Source organism: Balaenoptera physalus (genome assembly GCF_965194825.1).
Source record: "Balaenoptera physalus genome assembly, chromosome: 16".
NCBI lineage: Eukaryota > Metazoa > Chordata > Mammalia > Artiodactyla > Balaenopteridae > Balaenoptera > Balaenoptera physalus.
In genome coordinates, this window is record NC_138898.1 from 34,936,628 (window position 1) to 34,959,613 (window position 22,986).

The window sequence follows — 22,986 nt, forward strand, 5'->3', positions numbered from 1 at the left end:
AAAAAAGTACCCTACAACACCTTTCTACTGACAAAAACAGCAGTAAAATAAATACTCAGAGCTTTTCTACGTCATCAACTATTAAAATAATAGAATATAAAATTTTTAAAAGTTTATTCCACTGGAGGGAAAAGGGTGGACATTTTTGGTACTGTAAGTCTCACACACATTCATATTGCTTAGGTTGAAGAGAACGTAATGAACAGAGGAAATTTCTTCCACAAATTCCTTCGTTTCAGTACTCAAGTTTCACTGATGGTGTGTTATTCCACTTGGCTTAACATATAAACAAAGTTTTGTATAAATATATTTCTTTGATCTCTAAATTCTCAAGATATTTGCACAGAGCACTAAAAGTACTTAAGAAGATTTTTGTGAAATAAACACAATTGGCCATATACCAGTCTACTGCTTACCCCAGGCTTGGGTATTCTGGCTCGAGGTTTTGACAGATGGAACCAATCTGTGTCAGAGGTGGACAAAAGGCTTACTTGTCCTTCCCACGAACAGGGGTATAGACATGTTCTCATTCTTAGGATATGAAAACACAATTAGTAATGGCATTTAAAGTTTACTTACTAACTGCATAATGTCTGAGAACAAAAATCAGAGCAATTTTTGAAAGGTTGAGTCAGACTCTGGGCACTTCCGTTTTTTAGCTGCTGGCTCTTCAGTCTTGTGTGATTCTAAAGTGCTGGTGCTGGATTTGAGACTGGGGTCTGCTTTAAGGTTGTCCATGGCAACCGTGAAGCCTGAGAGAAGGTACCCCCCACCTCCACTCATCAGTAGTTTGGGATGACTTCGATCTGGCAAAACCTAATCAAGACAGAAAGACAGATATTCATGTTTTCCTAAGCAGATAAAGCCATGTTAACAATACACATGCCAGAAATGAGAATTTAAACGACACAGATTCGCCTGAAAAGCGACCAATTTAATCAGACCAATTCCTAAGGAGGTCCATCTTTCACATGACAGTGCAGATAAAAGCGCAGAAATTCGTTTAAGTGATTTTCTTTTGAAATATAAAACTGAAACCATTTCTCTTAAACCTGAAGCAAGTTTCTGGTGGTGAAAGGGCAACTGGTTTGTGTAGTGCTCTGGGCCTGGTTTTCTCCCTCTTTCTTCATGGTCAACAGTGGAGCTGGGTCCATGGAGAAGTAGCTACTGGACATATACCCAGAGCCTTCCTTCTCCAACACTCTATTAATTCTGTCAAAAATTCTTCTCTCCTGTTCCCAGAGCTAAATAAGATGACTACCATGAAGCACAGGGTTTCCCAGGTCTGCAGAGTGTCCTGGATTAAGTAAGATGTCCAGGAAGCAGGGCAGGGCCTGTGACAGCCATGGAGGTGCACCCCCAGATCTCTAAGAGGGAACTGGCTGTGAGCTGAAGCAACAGAAAGCCTCTAGCTGCTGCTTCTTTGAGATTCACACCCAGGGAGGCTATTCCAAGTTGATAACTGAGCATGGGTACCACAACTGGACCATTTCTGTCCAACACAGAACTCCTTTAATGGGCAATTTTTGCTCTGGGGTTCCTCGTCATCCTGGCTGAGACTTTCTCAGAGCAGCACTGCATGCCCTTCCTCCCCTCCCATCCTTCCTCCCACTTGTCACAGGCATCAGACCTGTATCACGGTCTGACAGCTCTCCCTGCCTAATCCCGCTCCCTCTTATCTTTCACAGGCATTTCTCTTACACTTTTAATTCTATCTTCGCATATACATTCCAGAGGACCTGAACTGACACGGAGCCCACCAGGAACTCTCGAACACTTGCTGCAAAGACATCCCAGCAGAAAGGAAAGGGTCACTTTCTTGTCAGCCTAGGGGTTTTGCTATTATCAGTTATTCCCTCTACAGTGATCTCAAACCACAGTCGTGTGCATTTTAAATGTCTCTGGACTCAGGTATCTGAGTAATAGACCATGACGTGAAAAAAGAAAAAAGGGTCAGGAAAGGTCAGGGCACTTTCTCTGAGTTACAGACGTGAGACTCTTTCATCTCTATAGATAGAAACAGGGAGATCCCTATTTAACAGCTTCTGGCACTACTGTGCAGAGCCAGCGACCCAGGAGAGCAGCTCCCAGGGACTGGCTGTGAGAACACATACCTGGTAATTTCTGAGCCAGGTTTCAGACAGCCTGAGATTGATGACCCCTCCTCTTTCCCGCAGTTTTGTGTAGCATTCCAACAGAGGCTAAAGGCATAAACAGAGTTTTGTTAATAATTATTTTGAGGGTGCAATTTGAGAAACAACATTCAGACGCAAGAATTCCTGTCCACTCTGTTTCAGTATTACCTCTTTATATTGACAGTAGACCACGAACGGCCTTGAAGGAGCCACAAAGTCCAGCAAAGACAGCAGCAGTGGAGTGGGATGGAAACGACTAGCTACAATTAAACTGCAAGGAAAATGTTAGACAAATTATTTCTCTATGTCCCCAAAGCAGAGCATAGGTTTTAAAATGCATTTAAAATATCACGTATTTATTTGCATGACTCACACAAGGAAGCACTTTAAATACAACATTCTAGAGATTCCAACAATAAAATCACGAGCTATTACTTTCTAGGAAACACAAACTGGATTATAAACTCTCGTGGTGCTTGGCAACTCTAAGTGGCCAACTTAGAGTTGGCAACTCTAATGACAGTCTTGATTTAAAAAAAAATCTGGAAGCAAATCCAACATTGTAATACTGGCTTTGCAGATACCTGAATCTGCCTTTCCTGTCAGGTTTTCCTTAGCCCATGCCCTTAGGCAGTATCACATCAACTGGAATGCCCCCCAACCTGCACCTAGCGGGACTACACAGCCCAATCTGATGTGCCATCATTGGAGAAATTTCAATTTCTTCTAAAACTCTGAAATCAGCATAATCAATTTCCCATCTCTGCCAGATGCAGCCTCCTTTCTTTAAAAACCCAAGACAGAATCATCATGTTTGCCCTCACTACAACCAAAATAGACAAGCAGACAGAGAACACTAATCTGCTTGAAGCAGAGCCCACGAGCACCAAGATGTCGCCTGTGTTCTTTCATCAACACACCCGTCTGCGTTTCTTTCACTCAGCAGAGCAGCAGCTTCTAAATGTCTTTTCTTCTGCTCTTCTTGTCTCCTCTGCTTTTCCTGAATCTTCAAGAAGAAAAATAAGATACCAACATACTGAGGTCATTCAGTCGGGTTTATGGAAACACTGGTCTGTCAAAACATTTTAACAATATTTATCAACTTGGACTAAGGCAACAGAAGGAGATCATTTATAAGGAAGCTGAAAACACATAAGAGAGCCCCTTGGTTATAAAACCACCATGCAGCCACCTATACAATGCTTCTGTATCCTAAAGCTCCATCCCAAAGATTAAATCACACGTGTGTACACTCACACACACTTTTTCTCTGTCTGTTTTGATATCTCTTATCTTGGGAGCTGATGCTCCAAAGCCAAATCAAATCTCAGGGCTTACATGAAGTTAAATGAAGCCCTGAGGAAGATATTGAGGGTAGTGGGAACTCTTAACATTCTTACATAATCCTTTTTGTTTCCTCTCTCTTTAGGCTCCTTAGAGTCTGGATCTTGAGATACAATTTCCATTGTTTCTTGTTCTTCTGGGTGATTGCTCTCTGGGGCCTCTGGCATGCTGTCTTCGTTCTCTTGCTCTGAAGTCTGTTTTTCCTCCAGTGTGCCATTACTTTCTTCAACCGAAGCACTGTCTTTTGGCTCTGAAGATAACATCTCAGCAGAAAATGTTCCATTTAAGAGACTGTCCACTTGGTTGAGGGGGAATTCATAAAGACCACTGAGGAAAGATTTTGGAAATCCAAAACATGCTGTTGCTGCCCGAACAGGTCCACCTCCAGGGTACAGCTGAATAATGGAGCCAAAACCTGAAGAGACAAAAGAAACAAATATCTGCTCAATGGAGGCGGCTCTAGACTATGCAACCCTCGGGGTACTCCACAGTAAGGAGACTGAAGGTCTCTCTGCTTTACGCTGTTCAGAGGTTGAAGGTGATGCACCTCCTCTGGGGGTCCATCTGGAGTCCATGCGTATTCCCAATGGGGGTAACATAATTCTAAACAGGTACACAGGAAGTGTTAAAGAAGTGTACCCCCCTTGACACTACAGTAAAACCCTGTGATCATACAAATTTTGTATGTCACATGATTGGTGATTGGTTCTCAGCATCCCCCAAGTCCAATCTTTAAACAGGGCAGTTAAAAGTTCTTATCTTCAATGGGGTCATAAAAAGGGCAGTTAAATCAGGCTGTGTTGTACTCTTCTAGTACAGAATACATCCCTAGTATTCTTCCCACCCTATACTCTCAATTCAGGCCAATAAAATGAGCACCAGCTATCCAAGAGTTTAACTGAAATCACGGTCCTGGAGGTCCTAGCCAGTCACAGGCTTCAGAACCATCTCCACTGACACAGAAGCTGGAAAGGACACTGCGTCGGGAGTGCCAGCACAGCTCAGGCTGGGAGATGTGGGCTACGGAGGAAGGTCCCAGAGACTGGAGCTGTGCAGGCACGCCCAAGTCATTTCATTCGCTTCTAGTAACTCAACCTCACTTTCCATGAGTTTGAATATTTTAGACCCCTCGACTCAAATTATGGTAGGGTTTTAATGAACTTGAAAACCTTAAATCTTACCTCCCATTCGTTCCATCATTGCACCCAGCACCAAGCCTGCACATGTTTCCATCACAATCATTTTATTGCCAGCACGGATATTTCCCAATGTCAGCATCTGGGCTAGTGTATCGTATCTCATGTGGCTAAGGAAAAAAAATGATTCATTCATTTATAGCTAAGCAAAGTCTGCTATTTTAATCATAATTTTTCAAGTTTTGTTTGTTTCATAAAAATGATGTTGATAAGATTATTGATTGCTTTGGAGGCAATAGTAAAAAAGGACTTACAATTTATGAAGTAGGAGGACACTTTATGCAGATGAGCAAGATTTTCATTTTACTTAAAATCATGACTTTCTTAAAGATATACTTTCCCCCAATTATACTTTTGAAAGGAAACAAAGCGTACTTAATTTTTCCAGGTTCTCTTGCATAATACATAACTGAAAGAATGCGGGTGGATGGCTTCACAACAGTAATCATGGCTTCATATCTGGGGGAAGGAAAAACAGAACATCAGTTTTAAAAAGCTAGTTTAAAAATATTTTATTTTTAATAATATATTTCATAAATCTATAAAAAGATTTTATATTTTTATTTTTTTAAAAACAAAAATTACTTACTTCTTTTTCTTCTTTTTTATATATTTATCTTGAGCAAATTCTGTCTTGTCTCGGAATGTTGTACTATTTTCAATTAATTGCTGAACTATTTCCTATAAGAAAAGGAGCAAGCAGATTTCCTGAAACTTTATTTTCACAGCACAGATAACTTCAAAGGTTTCTTACCCCAGAATGTATCCAAAGGTCTGATTCTCCAGGCCCTTTTCCACAGAAGTCCAAATGGGTGAACTTTGTATTTTTATACTCTATCTAGAATTTGTATTAAAATGTAAGTACTTTAAACTCCATTTAAATCAAAGTAAAAGAACAGATATATACAATAAAGGGAGAAAAGAGGTAAAGAAAACTGTCAGTCCTGAAGACACTGGCTGAAAACATTAATGAAAATGAACAAAGTTAAGCTCTGAGATGCACTAAATTATCAAATTCCCTTTTGCTAACACTATTAGTAATGTCATTCACTTACATTCCTGCCTGTAAGAAACAAAATCTTTGATATACTGAATTGCACTATACACTTCAAGCTATTCTTAACAGAAATGTACAGTATTTTTACATTTTACCTTAGGAGAAGTCTGCTTTAAAATGCAAGCAATTTCCTAAATACCAAATGAAAACAAAACAAAAAATCCTTTGAATTTTACCTCGCCTTTAATGCCTTTGTCCTTTAAAGCTTTTATGTCATCTTGAGTAAGTTTCTGAGATTTCCCATCATCAATTATATTTCGATTATCAGTGCCCGCTTCTTTGGTCTCTAAGGAAGAAAATTGCTCTATGACACGTATGATCTGAAATTATTTAAAAATCTTTCCTATTCTAAGTTTGTATCCACATCCAGCCCATCAGCCACTTAAATCTGGCCTTCCAGTTCCACTGCCCCCACCCCAATCCACTACCCTTTCTTGTCACGACTACTCCAAGCCACTCACTCATATTCTTGTTCCCGCTCTTGTCCCCTTACAATCTACCTGACACCAAAGTTCTCTTTTTAAAATGCAAATTGGCTCATCTATTCCAACGCACAAAACCACAGTGGTTTCCAGTAGCAATTCAAAGATGATCCGCAAGGTTGTATATGACCTGGCCCCTGGCTACCTTTCCAGGGCTCATTTCTCAACCCCTGTACTCAGCCACATTGCCCTTCTTTCTGTTCCTTAGACACAGCAGCATGGTCTCAATGTGGGGCTTTGGCACTTGCTGCTCCCTCTGTCTGGAATGCTCTTGTGACATCTCCAAGTGGGTGGATCCTTTCCATCACTCAGGGCTGAGCTCACCATCTCAGCCAAGTTTCACATCTTTCAATCAGCCTTCAGTACACCTCCCTGCTTTATCATCTGCACAGCACACATCACCACCTGAAATTATGCTGTTTGCTTATTTTTGGTGTCCCCCACTGCTAAATAAATTTTATGGGATAGTCTATCTAAGGAACTGCTGAAATTGCACTGCTTAATCATGTCTGGAACATATCTGGTGCTTAATAAAAACACGAATGTTGATTTAAAAGTATTTAATAAACTGGTTTGAACCAGAACTTCGATAGTGTTTTAATTAATTTTAATAATTAAGTATTTTAATTTTATTAATAAAATATTTAAGCACATTTATTTTGATAAAAATTTAAGTATTTAATTTTAATTAGCAATAATACTAAAATTATGGGGTCGTTACTCTAACAGGCAAGGCACTGTTAAGAACTTCCTATGTGTCATATGATTGAACACTCACTACAGCTTGGGCATTAAACATGTTTATGGCCCTATTTTACCGATGAGAATATAAAACTTAGAGAAACTAAATAACTAGGTCAAGGTTACAAAGTAAGTGATGAAGCTGGAACTTAAACCTAGTCAGTTGAATTCAAAGCCAGATCTCTTATCCTTACCCTATATGCTAACTACCTCAAGAGCTGGTAACTTCTAGACACCAACAGGGCTCCACACCCACTCTTAAAATGAAGCTGCAAGGATTCATGGCATCAAATACCTGGCCCAAGGTCGAAGAGCTGGTTAATGATGGGCAGGAGTCAGAACCCAGGTATCTCAAAGCCAAAGTCAGACCCTAATTCATTCCACCAAGCTACAGTTCTTAGATTATGAGTTTAGATTTCTTTGGGGACAGCCTGGGCTAGCATTCTAGAATTAATTCGAGTTGACAGGTTTCTGAGTAGCCAGCTCAAGAGCATCTATTTCATACATCCTAAGTAGTACAGTGCACCTGAAGTAGGCTCTTCCTTCTTCTTCTTAGGCTGAAGACTTCCTCCACTGGTAACTTCAAATGTGGTTCCATAACTATGGCCAATGACGTTATCCAGATAGAACCACTGTTTTTCAAAAGTTACTTTTCTGGGGAAGAAATGCAATCAATTAGCTGAATCTCATTTGTATTCAGTACAGGAACGATTCGTTCAACCTAGGTTATTTCATAATCAGTCTCTCTAAAGGATGATCAGCAGCATTATCTCTGACCATGAACCGACAAATGAACTAGAGAGGATCGGGTTGGGGCCAGAAACACAAAACACTGCACAAAATTAATAAAGAAGCCACAAAAACACTGAATTTGGAATGAGAAACAAAGACAGAAGACATTCCTCTTCTGAGGCATTGGTCTGGCTCCAATTTGCACTGTTTGACAGGATGTCCAAACTCGCAGACTTTGGATTTCCTGAGTAGCAAGATTGCCATGCCACTGAGACACACACTGTGACGCCTCTTGTAACTTACACAAGAAAATCTCAAAACTGAACAATCATTGGGATGACAGGGATTTAACAAATTCCCTGGCCTAACTGGCCATTTTCTTTGAAAATCATCCAGGAAAAGCAAATGATATATACATATGAACATTATTGACAATCTACACATTTGTAAACAGTGCCTAACACTGATGAGGCTCTACTGAGGCCCAGGCAATCTTAGCTTTTCCCATTACCCAGATTTTTATCTTCTTACAATTTAAAAGGGAAATCCCACAAAAACAAAAAACTTTCAAAAGACAAAAACTAACACCCACTGAGTGTCAATCAGGGGTTAGGTAGTATGTGCCAGGTGTTTCATACTTTTTGATTTAATTCTCAATTATGTAATCCTGGGACACAGCTCTTTCCAGATGAGCAAACTTGAAACTGAGGGAAAAGTGTCTTGCCCAAGATTCAGTTACACAGTAGGAGCTGGGATTCAAATCCAAGTCTGCCTGACCTAAAAGACTGGTTCTTTCCACTGCACCACACGGTCTATCCAGCAAAGAACAAATGGATCTCGGGAAGCCCTGCTTAGCTTCAGGACATGGCCCATATCAACAGAACTCTGAATTCTGAAAGATGTACACTGGTTAACTTTCTTTATGCCCCATCCTACACCTTCTCTTTCTTTCTCTGTGCCCCAAGAGGCCGACCATGACAGAATGCACAGACCACATCACACAGGCTCCCTTGCTGAAGGCTTCCCACAATTCTAGACCCTTGGATGCATCACCAGTCTCTACTGGTTCTCTAAACCTTGTCACATCTCTGTATGTGTATGTGTCACATCTTCATTAAGTCTCCTTACTTGAACCACCTGAGTGAATTTCTCCAAGGTCCTAAGTATCCAGGCAGGGCCAATTCTTGCTCTTTGCTGGGTCCTCCGTGATTAACACATAACAGACACTCTAAATATTTGCTGACATGAATCCCCTCAGAGAAGCTGAAACTCAGCTCAGCCCAGATGTGTACCCTCCCCTGCCTCATCCTTTGAGTAGCCCAGTGCTAGCAAAACACTGTGTCTGAGCTGGGTTGGGTTTACCCTCTGGCAGCTGGTCTGATATGCAAAGAAGGGTGTGTCACTCAAACTGATTGGCCTGACAGGAGGTCACTGCCCTAGTCAGGAAAGTGGGACCCAGTCAGAAGGACATGGAGCCACACCTTCCTTGGAGAAGAGGGGGATGTGCAGAGTCTGCTCACAGAGGCAGGATTGCTTCTGCTCAACCAGATGAGTGCAGCCCCGAGGAAAGAGTGAAGGGAGAGTCTGGCCTGGGATGTAGTTGAGCTCAAAGAGTCATTTTCTAAACAAAATGGAAACTAATGCTATGGCTTCTGCCAAGAAAACTGTTGAAAAGTGTTTCAAAATAAATGTCTAAAGAATACTTTTTAGAAATAAAGATGTTACTGTCTGTCTCCTTGGGAACGAAAAGCTCTTATCTAAAAGAGCACATTTGTAAGAAGCACACTCAAACAACCACATCTCACGATAAAGCAACTTAAAAGGACAATACGAGAAGGAAAAACCAAAGGTTCACCTGCACATGGAATCGTTCATCGAACTTATAACCTAAGGACTTTGCTGCGCTGCTATACTTCAATTAAAAAGCTTAAATAATTAGTATTAGCACTTTACACATTTCTAATCAGAAATTCTGAAAAGAAAAAAGCACTCGTTTCAAGAATACAAAATAAAGTTGTGATGAGGGGGGCTCTGGGAGGCAAGAATGAGACTAGAGGGTGAAGGGTGGGTTCTGTGAGAAGACAGGAGAGAAGAACTCAAAACCTGGGGAAAGAACCCCAGGACAGGGGGTGGGGTGGGGGCCTGGAGAGAGGGGCGGAGCACCTGAGGGCCAAGAATGGGAAAAGGACCGTGGAAAGAGTAAGTGAGATGCTTAAGATAGAGGGCCAGTATGAGATCACGGAGGGGGGTTCTGTAGGAAGACAGAGGAGTGAGGGAGATCTCGAGGGCCAAGGATGGGATTCTGGGGGCAAAGGCCTCTGTGGGAAGATCCGAGAGGAGACGACGAGAGAGAGAACTGGGAATCCAGAATGGATTGGGAATCCAAGAATGGAACCCTGGAGGGAGAGGGTGTCCAGAAGATGGGGGCGGAGAACCCCTAAAGGCCAGCGACCTGACTTACTTTCTCCGCTGGACTTGCACTGCTTTAAACACATCTTCCCGTTTCAGCACCACGAAATCGCCGTCGCGGATGCGGTGGTCCCCGGGATGCGGTGGCCGTGGGCCCGGTTGCTCCTCAGAGCCCTCCATGACGCTCAGCCGGTCTCCAAGCTCCGCAGCGTCTCTCCAGTTCCCCGCGCTCTGCCCCTGGCCCTGGGCTGTAGCCGCTAGCAGCCTCACCTCCCACAAACCAAGAAGACTCAAAGCCCTCCGACCGGCACCGCCCCCACGTGCTGCGCGCCGCTTCCGCTTTCTGGTAAGAACCTCAGGACAGCTTCCGGGAGCCTCAAGGCTTCCGTCAGGCCGATCTTCTTGATTGGCTGCCCTCCGTCACGCCCCTCCGGTCTCGCCGCAGCTTCGGGCGGAAGTTGCGTCACAGAAGCGCCAAAAAAGAACTTGGGAAACTGGGCTTTGGTTAGCCGTGCTGTTGTGGCGCCCTGCTCTAGACATTTTCCGGCTCCCCTGTGCGGCCTCGGTGGAGAAGCTGAGGTCCCCAAGCCGCTCCTACAGACGAGCTTCGATCCCGCTCGGGGACGTCAGGAGAGCTGAGGGTGAAGAGTCTGCGGGGCTGGGGCAGGGTCACCTGAGGAGCTCGGACCGCGGAGTCTCGTCTCTGCCCCGTCGTGCTTCCCCCCATGAACTAAGAGAGTTTTGGGACCTCCATCTTTTGCAAGTAAGAACTTAGTCTTGAGGAGACGTAAATGAAGTGGGGTATTTAACCAAGCATAGAAGCCCGACGGGTGGCTTTTACCCATTCTCCAGTCCTACCTCTTGCATTTATGTTGGAATTTTTACTAGTTGTTCTCACCATATTACCTCGTTTGAAAAAGATACGGCACGTAGCATTGTCGAAGGAGCACTTCAGCTTGGGAATGTGGAGACGAAGTTTGAGCTCAGTACTGTCAACAGACAACTTTGATCTTGATCAGTTCGCTTAATTTCTCTGGTCTTCAGTTTCTTAACGTATGGTGTGGTCTAGATGATTATCAAAGCCCTGTTAGTGCCCATAACATGAACTTGTTATTAACTTATTTACTAATTTAAATCGCTTTAAATAAAGATGCGGATACTCTGTCTTGTAATGAATTGCACTACAGTCTATGGATATATTCTTATTTATTTTTATCCTTAGGATATGAACTATTTTCTTTTATTGAGGTATAGTTGATTTATAATGTTATGTTAGTTTCAGGTGTACAACATAGTGATTCAATTTTTATAGATTATACTTCATTTAAATTTTTTTGGGGGGGGCTGTGTCGGGTCTTAGTTGCGGTGCGAGGGCTCTTCGTTGTGGTGCGCAGGCTTCTCTCTAGTTGTGGCGTGCGTGTTTTCTCTTCTTTTCAGTTGTGGCGCGCGGGTTCCAGAGCGTGTGGGCTGTGTAGTTTGCGGCATGCAGGCTCTCTAGTTGAGGTGCGCGAACTCAGTAGTTGTGGCGTGGGGGCTTAGTTGCCCCGCGCCATGTGGAATCTTTGTTCCCTGACCAGGGATCGAACCCGCGTCCCCTGCCTTGGAAGGCAGATTCTTTACCACTGGGCCACCAGGGAAGTCCCTATTTTTAATTTCTTGAGGAAGCTCCACACTGTTTTCCATACTGGCTGCACCAATTTACATTCCCACCAACAGTGTACTAGGGTTCCCTTTTCTCCACATCCTCCCCTACATTTATTATTTGTTGTGTTTTTGACGATAGCCATTATGACAGGTGTGAGGTGATATCTCATTGTGGTTTTGATTTGCATTTCTCTGATGATTAACGATGTTGAGCATCTTTTCATGTGCCTCTTGGCCATCTCTAAGTCTTCTTTGGAAAAATGTCTGTTCAAGTCCTCTGTTCATTTTTTGGATATTGAGTTGTATTAGTAAACTATTTTCTTCAGCAGACTTTATTTTTTAGAATAGTTGTAGGTTTACAACTATTGTTGTAAAAATTGCACAGAAAGTACAGAGTTCCCATATAGGTCCTCTTCCCTTCCCCCACCCCCAGTTCCCCCATTATTAGCCTCTTGCATTAGTGTGATACATTTGTTGCAATTGATGGACCAAAATTGATACATTGTTATTAAAATCCATAGTTACATTAGGATTCACTCTTTTTGTTGTATAGTTTCGTGGGATTTGACAAATGCATGATTTCATGTCCACCCTTACAGTATCATACAGTATGGTTTCACTGCCCTGTGCTCTACTTATATGAATTATTTTAAAACCCATTTAAAAAAATTTTTTTTTGGCTGCGTTGGGTCTTCATTGCTGTGCGCAGGCTTTCTCTAGTTGCAGCGACCGTTGCATTGCGCAGGCTTCTCATTGCGGTGGCTTCTCTTGTAGAGCACAGGCTCTAGGCGCACAGGCTTCAGTACTTGTGGTGCATGGGCTCAGTAGTTGTGGCTTGCGGGCTCCAGAGCGCAGGCTCAGTAGTTGTGGCACACAGGCTTAGTTGCTCCGCAGCAGGTGGGATCTTCCTGAACCAGGGCTTGAACTCGTGTCCCCTGCATCGGCAGGCGGACTCTCAACCACTGCGCCACCAGGGAAGCCCCTTAAAACCCATTTTTAAAGATCACATATTTTGATTTATTGCTTCTCAACCAGGAACTATCTTTATGGGTTTGAGTTTAATAAAAATGAGTATCTTGGGAATTCCCTGGTGGTCCAGTGGTTAGGACTCAGCGTTTTCACTGCTGTGGGCCCGGGTTCGATCCTTGGTCAGGGAACTAAGATCCTGCAAGCCACATGGCAAGGCAAAAAATAAAATAAAATATTTTTAAAAATGAGTATCTCACCATGTACAAAGTAGAAAAAAGCAGGAAGGGATAAATAGCCCCCAGAATGATATTAACAAATATGGATATGCTTTCAGAAAAACTTTATTGCATTTCAACAAATTTATCTAAAAATTGCAAATAACCCATCTATCAGTATTGGCCTAGAAATGATCTTGCTTTCATTGTCGTTTTAGCACAGTCGTTCTAAATCTGGAAAATTAACTTTTTTTCCATTTTGGCCCCTACAGGAAAAGAAAGGTTGAAACATGTATGTACCCGTCCCACTCCTGTGCTTCCCCAGAAAGATCTGTCTTAGATGCCTATGTAAGAATATCCAGGGAGTTCCCTGGTGGTCTAGTGGTTAGGATTTGGTGCTTTCACTGCCTGTCCTGGGTCGGGAAACTGAAATCCCACAAGCCACGCAGTGTGGCCAAAATAAAAAAAAAATAAATTTTTAAAAAAAGGATATCCATGTATCTCTGATAAAAGTGGATATGGCACAGCTGGATTGTCTATATATAAGGAGCTATGATGATATATTCCTAATGTCACAGGTCAGGATAATGTGCAGCCAGTGCTGCCCTGTAATAAGTCTCACAACACTACAGAGGTATCTTAGAGTTAATTATCTGTCTTATTTTCATTTCTATTGTGGGAGTTCCATGAAAACAGGTATGGTACCTTTCCTTATACCTTTTCTTATTTTTATCCCATGATAAATCCCATGACAAAAATAAGAAAAGGCATAAGCATTCAGTATACTTGGTTAAACATCTGTGGTATGCCTTAAAAAGAGATGAGGATTAGAAGAATTACTGCAGAGTGTTTGGGGTTTGTGCCATGCTGTGCAACATTGCTGGTCTCAAACTAGAATATATATTAATTTTTCTTAGTAATATGTTAATACATTTTTAGGAGCACTATTTCTCCTATAGTTTTGATGAGGACTTTCCTAATCTCTATCTTTTAAAAGACATGAATGGAGAGTACAGAGGCAGAGGATTTGGACGAGGAAGATTTCAAAGCTGGAAAAGAAGAAGAGGTGGTGGGAGCTTCTCAGGAAAATGGAGAGAACTAGAGCACAGACCTGACGTGAATAAAGCCACAGGAAAACATCCTGGTAGGGGAGGCCAACAGTAGTGCAATTATTTTTTCCTTCATGAAGGAATCTGTTCATGCCTGTCATGAAAAGCAGTTTAACTCAAATTTGTCTGTCTTTTATTTGACATTACCCTTAAGGTAATATTTGGATGTTAATATCCAAAATTCTTACTGAAATCTGTAACTTAGATATTCTATTAATAACATGTCAGGGTCTCATTGTTATAAGGAGAAGCAAATAGGAAAAAAAAATGTTCTGTTTCTATTAACCTAGTATTCTGTTTTTGTGGTTTTGTTTGTTTGTTTTTTTCAGAACAAACCCCACAGTCTTTGCTACTACAATCAACGTTGGATCAATTCATACCATATAAAGGCTGGAAGCTTTATTTGTCAGAAGGTAGAGTTAAAAGTGCAAAAAGTACCATAAGTCTTATTTTCCTTAACTTTTTTTGGATGCTACATCTCATATTACTGTTCATTTGGCTTACATATATATATATCTCCCCTCTTCTTTAATCTTAGTTCACCCAAACAATTGAATTATGTTTATGTTTCAAGAGCATAATTTTTCATTTTCTATTGGTCAGAAAAACAAACCACACTAGGTATTTCAGAAAGAGGATTTAATACAGGGAATTGGGTATACAGATAGAAGACTGAAAGACCAAAAAGGGAACACTGAGGTAAACTCCCAGATAGTGTTAACTTTGGAAAGCAACAACCACCCTTATGCCTGAGGGAACAAAAGATAAGTAGTGCTGAGGTTATCAGAACCTAAGAATTCAAAGGAGGAGCCACAGCATAGCTGTGGCTTTGACCTTTGAGGGGCACCCCACAAAGCTGTGCTTGGACCTCTGAAGGATATCTTTCAGAGCTGTGCTCAGACCACCGAGGCGAATTAAGCAGGTTGCTGCTGGTAGTTCTGGCAGGAGAGTGGCATGGTTGGTGCTTAGTGCTGGAGGCTAGAACTGTAGCTATCCTCTGTAGCTGGAGAGATGCTGAAAAGAATTGGAAACAAGAATAAATTCCTTCCTGCCTGCCGCCTGCCAGTCTCTAAAGTTGCCTCTAATTGGCAGAATCTTACAGGAGTCTGGGAAATGCCTTGTGCAGATCTTGATCAAAGAATCACAAAGCTGAAAATAGAAGAGTATGCTTGGAACCAAGAGACAATGACCAACACAGTTTGTGTAGAAACATAGTTAAGGAATCTCCTTTTTGTAATCCAGAACATCAGTTAACATCATACATCTGTCTGTATGGGTTTGGAGAATCATCTTTCCTGTGCTCTGATAGTATCATATGCTTGTTATGAGATATGGGTTTTGTGTTTATGTATATCTGTGTTTTTTTTTACCCACTGGACTGTACTGCTTAAGGGCAAGGATCTTGCCCTATACCGGGCACTCAGTATTCATTTTGTGAATGAATGAAGTGCTTTACAAATGTTTTCTATATTGAGAGTCTGTTTTTCTCTGGTATATAGAAATGTTATGTTTCATAGTTGATGTGTCTTTTGTTGCTTTAGGATGCATTAGCCACCAACACCCACAATACTTCCCTAGCAGTTAGCTCAGAATACTAGAAGTGATCTTTGGACTGGTCCTAAAAATGGAGTTCACAAGTTGCCTTTGGCCAGTTGTACTTCCGAACTGCTTCATTGTACTGTTTCTCTGTGGGAGACCAATTCAAAAATGTTATAGAACTTCACAATGTGGAAGATAACTTTACAGTTTTGGGACCAGAGTCGAGTGGTAGTCTGCCTCTCCTGATCTCAGGAAAGGATTTGACAAATGGCTATTTGGACTAGTAGGATTTTCTTTGCAAAGAAGTAAGAGTTTAGTTAGTGTGCTAAGATTTGGCTTTAAAAAAATTTTTTTAAACCTCAACATATTTTATTTATTTATTTTTTAACATCTTTATTGGAGTATAATTGCTTTACAACGTTGTGTTAGTTTCTGCTGTATAACAAACTGAATCAGCTATACGTATACATATATCCCCATATCCCCTCCCTCTTGCGTCTCCCTCCCACCCTCCCTATCCCACCCCTCTAGGTGGTCACAGAGCATGGAGCTGATCTACCTGTGCTAGCGGCTTAAGTTTTCGCTTTATTATGTAAGCTGTTTGAACTAGTAGATCTTACTAGGTGTCACAGCTCAATGTAAAGATTTTCAGATATTGGTGCTTTTAGAGAGAGACACTTCCTATCTGCATTTTAGATTATGCAGACCTAAACTTGTTTTAGAATCTTATGTTTACATTCTATACCAGTTCTTATCTAAATGTAATCAGACTGTACAGCAGTTAGAAGTCATCTACCATGTATATACTATTTCTTCTGTCTCATGAAAAATATACTTGTACGTGTGTAATTTTTATTAGTGCTGATGCCATATTTGTTGGATTAGTTTACAGCGACAGCTCTCCTTTTATTGAGAAGATTCAAGCATTTGAAAACTTTTTCACAAGGCGTATTGATTTATACGATAAGGTAAAGTTCTTGCATAACAAAGCTACTAGTCCACCTTTATGTGTCATCTTATTGAACAGTGTATTTGAGGTGCTAGTGATTGTGGTTATAGACACTGGACTGCCTTGGTCCAGCTGCTAGCTTCCCACTTACCAGCAGTGTGGACTTTGGTGAATTACTTTCTTTTGTGTGTTTTCTCATCTATCATTAGAGTATGAGAGTATTATTAATACCTACCACAAAGGGTTGTTAAGAGACATAAATAAGTTAATACATTTTAAATATTAGAACTGTGCTTGGCACAAAACTTATAGTACTTATTATCACATATTCTTTTTTTAATTTTTGAATTTTATTTTATTTATTTTTTATATAGCAGGTTCTTATTAGTTATCTGCTTTATACATATTAGTGTATACATGTCAATCCCAATCTCCCAATTCATCCCACCACCACCACCCACCCCCGCCACTTTCCCCACCTTGGTGTCCATACGTTTGTTCTCTACATCTGTGTCTCTATTTCTGCCCTGCAAACCGGTTCATCTGTACCATTTTTCTAGGTTCCACATGTATGCGTTAATATACGATATTTGTTTTTCTCTTTCTGACTTACTTCACTCTGTATGACAGTCTCTAAATTCATCCATGTCTCTACAAATGACCCAATTTCGTTCCTTTTTATGGCTGAGTAATAGTCCATTGTATATATGTACCACATCTTCTTTATCCATTCATCTGTTGATGGGCATTTAGGTTGCTTCCATGACCTGGCTATTGTAAATAGTGCTGCAGTGAACATTGGGGTGCATGTGTCTGTTTGAATTACGGTTTTCTCTGGGTATATGCCCAGTAGTGGGATTGCTGGATCATATGGTAATTCTATTTTTAGTTTTTTAAGGAACCTCCATATTGTTCTCCATAGTGGCTGTATCAATTTACATTCCCACCAACAGTGCAAGAGGGTTCCCTTTTCTCCACACCCTCTCCAGCATTTGTTGTTTGTAGATTTTCTGATGATGCCCATTCTAACTGGTGTGAGGTGATACCTCACTGTAGTTTTGATTTGCGTTTCTCTAATAATTAGTGATGTTGAGCATCTTTTCACGTGCTTCTTGGCCATCTGTGTGTCTTCTTTGGAGAAATGTTTATTTAGGTCTTATGCCCATTTTTTGATTGGGTTTCTTTTTTTATTATTGAGCTGCATGAGCTGATATTATCACTATATTAACATTATATGCTTCCTCAAAGTATGTGATTGAATGCTCATACATGGTAAAAAAGCAATCGTTATTTTCATACCTTAATATTTTATAGGATGAAATAGAAAGAAAGGGAAGTATTTTGGTGGATTTTAAAGAACTGACAAAAGATGACGAAATAGCTAAATTGATACCAAATATAGCAAATGAATTAAGGGATACACCTGAGAAAACCCTGGCGTGCATGGGTCTGGCAATACATCAGGTAAGTGTTGATTTTGTGAGACTGTTGTCAAAATTTTAAAGGAAGATTTCACAGTTAACAGTACCTTCTCTAAAGGATTCTTAGTTTCTACCAACAGACCTTTGCTAGAACTGAAAGGTTGCTATCCTGTCAGAGGAAGACTTCATAGGCGTGGTGGGGTTTAGGGTGGGTCTTAAAGTGGTACTGAGGACTGGACATAGAGCAGAAGAGGTCAGGGTATCCAGGTGAGGGTTTATTACAAAGATTCGTTGCAAAGATGTATACACTGCTAGTGACCCAAGGCTGGGAACCTTGGCTGTTGTCTTCAGACTCCTCTTGCTCATTAGTTTTTTTTTTTTTTAATTAATTTATTTATTTATTTATTTATTTTTGGCTGTGTTGGGTCTTTGTTGTTGCACGCAGGCTTTCTCTAGTTGCGGCGAGCAGGGGCTACTCTTCGTTGCGGTGCATGGACTTCTCACTGCGGTGGCTTCTCTTGTTGCGGAGCACAGGCTCTAGGCGCACGGGCTTCAGTAGTTGTGGCGCGCAGGCTCAGTACTTGTGGCTCACAGGCTCTAGAGCGCAGGTTCAGTAGTTGTGGCACACAGGCTTAGTTGCTCCGTGGCGTGTGGGATCTTCCCGGACCAGGGCTCGAACCTGTGTCCCCTGCATTGGCAGGTGGATTTTTAACCACTGCGCCACCAGGGAAATCCCTCTCATTAGTTCTTCATGTCTAAACTACCACATCCTTTCACTTCTATTTCTAAAATATCTCTTAAATCCACCTCTTTTCCATGCTTACAGCCTCTGTCGTAAGACTTCATTATCTTTCCTTAACTGTTGCCATACATGGTAAAACACGATTTGTCCTTGGAAACTGTGGTGACTCTTTCCTGCCAAATGATATCCAAACCCTTTGTGTGGCATTGAAAGCCTTCCATAACCTGGTTCAACTTCCTCTCCCTGCTCTCCTAAATTCACTGCCATCCAGCTAAACTAAGCTCCCTCTAGGATTCTTACACGTGCTGTCCATTTGGCATAGAACGCCCCTTGCCTCACATGTCCAAATGTCTTGGGCCTAACTCAGTTGTCACTCTGAAACCTTTCTCATGACCCCTTTTCAAAACTCACATGGTTTTTTGTCTGTAAATCTTTATGGTAGCAATTATAGCTGCATATTTGCATCTCATTTTTTCAGACTGGCAGCATACTGCTTTGTATACAAGTAGATGTTAAATATTTATTTTACTTAATGTCAAATGCCAAGGAAGTAAATATTGGTTATTTCAAAAGTCATCTTTATTTTCTTTATCTTAATCACTGAATTTGGAGAAGTAGAAAATATTTTTTCACCAGAATCCATCCAGAATAGCTTTGGGGGGCTACTGTAAGGACTTTTAATACTAGGTTTAGTTGACACAGAAGGGAGCAGACAGGGATGCTGGAGTTTTCCAGTCCAAGGACAGCAAAACCCCAGGTTAAACATAATCCACTATAAAATAAGTAATCATAATTAAATATCAGAATTTTAAAGGGCAGTTAGAGTTCTGTTAATGCGCTGTTCTGAACTGTTTATATTCTTTTTTTTTTTAATCAATCATCAATTTTATACACATCAGTGTATACATGTCAGTCCCTATCGCCCAATTCAGCACACCACCATCCCCACCCCACCGCAGTTTTCCCCCCTTGGTGTCCATACGTTTGTTCTCTACATCCGTGTCTCTATTCCTGCCCTGCAAACTGATTCATCTGTACCATTTTTCTAGGTTCCATATACATGCGTTAATATACGATATTTGTTTTTCTCTTTCTGACTTACTTCACTCTGTATGACAGTCTCTAGATCCATCCACGTCTCAACAAATGACTCAGTTTCGTTCCTTTTTATGGCTGAGTAATATTCCATTGTATATATGTACCACAACTTCTTTATCCATTCGTCTGTTGATGGGCATTTAGGTTGCTTCCATGACCTGGCTATTGTAAATAGTGCTGCAGTGAACATTGGGGTGCATGTGTCTTTTTGAATTACGGTTTTCTCTGGGTATATGCCCAGTAGTGGGATTGCTGGATCATATGGTAATTCTATTTTTAGTTTTTTAAGGAACCTCCATATTGTTCTCCATAGTGGCTGTATCAATTTACATTCCCACCAACAGTGCAAGAGGGTTCCCTTTTCTCCACACCCTCTCCAGTATTTGTTGTTTGTAGATTTTCTGATGATGCCCATTCTAACTGGTGTGAGGTGATACCTCACTGTAGTTTTGATTTGCATTTCTCTAATAATTAGTGATGTTGTGCTTCTTGGCCATCTGTATGTCTTCTTTGGAGAAATGTCTATTTAGGTCTTCTGCCCATTTTTGGATTGGGTTGTTTGTTTCTTTAATATTGAGCTGAATGAGCTGTTTATATATTTTGGAGATTAATCCTTTGTCCATTGATTCGTTTGCAAATATTTTCTCCCATTCTGAGGGTTGTCTTTTCGTCTTGCTTATGGTTTCCTTTCCCGTGCAAAAGCTTTGAAGTTTCATTAGGTCCCATTTGTTTATTTTTGTGTTTATTTCCATTACTCTAGGAGGTGGATCAAAAAAGATCTTGCTGTGATTTATGTCAAAGAGTGTTCTTCCTACGTTTTCCTCTAAGAGTTTTATAGTGTCCGGTCTTACATTTAGGTCTCAAATCCATTTTAAGTTTATTTTTGTGTATGGTGTTAGGGAGTATTCTAATTTCATTCTTTTACATGTAGCTGTCCAGTTTTCCCAGCACCGGTTATTGAAGAGACTGTCTTTTCTCCATTGTCTATCTTTGCCTCCTTTGTCATGGATTAGTTGACCGTAGGTGCATGGGTTTATCTCTGGGCTTTCTATCTTGTTCCATTGATCTATGTTTCTGTTTTTGTGGCAGTACCATATTGTCTTGATTACTGTAGCTTTGTAGTATAGTCTGAAGTCAGGGAGCCTGATTCCTCCAGCTCCGCTCTTTTCCCTCAAGACTGCTTTGGCTATTCAGGGTCTTTTGTGTCTTCATACAAATTTTAAGATGATTTGTTCTAGTTCCGTAAAAAATGCCATTGGTAATTTGATAGGGATTGCACTGAATCTGTAGATTGCTTTGGGTAGTATAGTCATTTTCACAATATTGATTCTTCCAATCCAAGAACATGGTATATCTCTCCATCTGTTGGTATCATCTTTAATTTCTTTCATCAGTGTCTTATAGTTTCCTGCATACAGGTCTTTTGTCTACCTAGGTAGGTTTATTCCTAGGTATTTTATTCTTTTTGTTGCAATGGTAAATGGGAGTGTTTCCATAATTTCTCTTTCAGATTTTTCATCATTAGTGTATAGGAATGCAAGAGATTTCTGTGCATTAATTTTGTATCCTGCAACTTTACCAAATTCATGGATTAGCTCTAGTAGTTTTCTGGTGGCATCTTTAGGATTCTCTATGTATAGTATCATGTCATCTGCAAACAGTGACAGTTTTACTTCTTCTTTTCCAATTTGTATTCCTTTTATTTCTTTTTCTTCTCTGATTGCTGTGGCTAGGACTTCCAAAACTATGTTGAATAATAGTGGTGAGAGTGGACATCCTTGTCTCATTCCTGATCTTAGAGGAAATGCTTTCAGTTTTTCACCGTTGAGAATGATGTTTGCTGTGGGTTTGTCGTATATGGCCTTTATTATGTTGAGGTAGGTTCCCTCTATGCCCACTTTCTGGAGAGTTTTTATCATAAATGGGTGTTGAATTTTGTCAAAAGCTTTTTCTGCATCTATTGAGATGATCATATGGTTTTCTTCTTCAATTTGTTAATATGGTGTATCACATTGATTGATTTGCGTATATTGAAGAATCCTTGCATCCCTGGGATAAATCCCACTTGATCATGGTGTATGATCCTTTTAATGTGTTGTTGGATTCTGTTTGCTAGTATTTTGTTGAGGATTTTTGCATCTACATTCATCAGTGATATTGGTCTGTAATTTTCTTTTTTTGTAGTATCTTTGTCTGGTTTTGGTATCAGAGTGATGGTGGCCTCATAGAATGAGTTTGGGAGTGTTCCTTCCTCTGCAATTTTTTGGAAGAGTTTGAGAAGGATGGGTGTTAGCTCTTCTCTAAATGTTTGATAGAATTCACCTGTGAAGCCATCTGGTCCTGGACTTTTGTTTGTTGGAAGATTTTTAATCACAGTTTCAATTTCATTACTTGTGATTGGTCTGTTCATATTTTCTGTTTCTTCCTGGTTCAGTCTTCGAAGGTTATACCTTTCTAAGAATTTGTCCATTTCTTCCAGGTTGTCCATTTTATTGGCATAGAGTTGCTTGTAGTAGTCTCTTAGGATGCTTTGTATTTCTGCCGTATCTGTTGTAACTTCTCCTTTTTCGTTTCTAATTTTATTGATTTGAGTCCTCTCCCTCCTTTTCTTGATGAGTCTGGCTAATGGCTTATCAATTTTGTTTATCTTCTCAAGAACCAGCTTTTAGTTTTATTGATCTCTGCTATTGTTTTCTTTGTTTCTATTTCATTTATTTCCGCTCTGATCTTTATGATTTCTTTCCTTCTGCTAACTTTGGGTTTTGTTTGTTCTTCTTTCTCTAGTTCCTTTAGGTGTAAGGTTAGATTGTTTATTTGAGATTTTCCTTGTTTCTTGAGGTAGGCTTGTATAGCTATAAACTTGCCTCTTAGAACTGCTTTTGCTGCATCCCATAGGTTTTGGATTGTCGGGTTATCATTGTCATTTGTCTCTAGGTATTTTTTGATTTCCTCTTTGATATCTTTAGTGATCTCTTGATTATTTAGTAACGTTTTGTTTGGCCTCCATGTGTTTGTGTTTTTTACGGTTTTTTCCCTGTAATTCATTTCTAATTTCATAGCGTTGTGGTCAGAAAAGATGCTTGATATGATTTCAATTTTCTTAAATTTACTGAGGCTTGATTTGTGACCCAAGATGTGATCTATCCTGGAGAATGTTCTGTGTGCACTTGAGAAGAAAGTGTAATCTGCTGGTTTTGGATGGAG

General features: G+C 40.5%; 2 protein-coding genes across 6 annotated transcripts in view; one reads left to right on the forward strand and one right to left on the reverse strand.

Annotated features, from left to right (window-relative positions):
* Positions 1 to 97: 97 nt before the first annotated feature.
* TRMT6 (tRNA methyltransferase 6 non-catalytic subunit) lies at positions 98 to 10,453 on the reverse strand. 3 transcript variants are annotated; one of them, XM_082428231.1, is made up of 11 exons: positions 10,149 to 10,453; positions 7,482 to 7,609; positions 5,909 to 6,018; positions 5,265 to 5,356; positions 5,051 to 5,134; positions 4,661 to 4,785; positions 3,536 to 3,894; positions 3,056 to 3,141; positions 2,304 to 2,406; positions 2,115 to 2,201; positions 98 to 816 (listed from the first exon to the last, which is right to left on the reverse strand). In XM_082428231.1, the coding sequence occupies exons 1-11, from the start codon at positions 10,274 to 10,276 to the stop codon at positions 607 to 609; spliced, it is 1,512 nt and encodes a 503-aa protein (XP_082284357.1). In that variant the 5' UTR covers positions 10,277 to 10,453; the 3' UTR covers positions 98 to 606. The 3 variants fall into 3 exon arrangements, with proteins under 3 accessions (XP_082284357.1, XP_082284356.1, XP_082284358.1); XM_082428230.1 differs by lacking the exon at positions 7,482 to 7,609 and having other exon boundaries at positions 10,149 to 10,435; XM_082428232.1 differs by lacking the exons at positions 5,909 to 6,018; positions 7,482 to 7,609 and having other exon boundaries at positions 10,149 to 10,287.
* An 84-nt stretch (positions 10,454 to 10,537) lies between these two features.
* The window catches only part of MCM8 (minichromosome maintenance 8 homologous recombination repair factor), a 42,680-nt gene continuing 30,231 nt past the window's right edge, over positions 10,538 to 22,986 (forward strand). The window contains exons 1-5 of one of the 3 annotated variants that reach the window (XR_014254450.1): positions 10,538 to 10,859; positions 13,922 to 14,068; positions 14,363 to 14,446; positions 16,458 to 16,540; positions 17,836 to 17,985. Coding sequence is in view for 2 of the 3 variants with exons in the window: in XM_082428213.1 (XP_082284339.1) it covers positions 13,924 to 14,068; positions 14,363 to 14,446; positions 16,458 to 16,540; positions 17,836 to 17,985 (462 nt within the window). In the remaining variant the exon portion in view is untranslated. The remainder of the gene's footprint in view (positions 10,860 to 13,921; positions 14,069 to 14,362; positions 14,447 to 16,457; positions 16,541 to 17,835; positions 17,986 to 22,986) is intronic. The other 2 variants (XM_082428213.1, XM_082428214.1) reach the window with 2 other exon arrangements.

Excerpts from the sequence above, each read along its gene's own strand:
- TRMT6 (XM_082428231.1), bottom strand. The coding sequence starts at position 10,276 with ATGGAGGGCTCTGAGGAGCAACCGGGCCCACGGCCACCGCATCCCGGG. Across the intron at positions 5,357-5,908 it reads ACAAAGGCATTAAAGGCGAG|GAAATAGTTCAGCAATTAAT; the intron begins GTAAAATTCAAA and ends CTTTTCTTATAG. Across the intron at positions 2,407-3,055 it reads AGTGAAAGAAACGCAGACGG|TTTAATTGTAGCTAGTCGTT; the intron begins GTGTGTTGATGA and ends TTTTCCTTGCAG.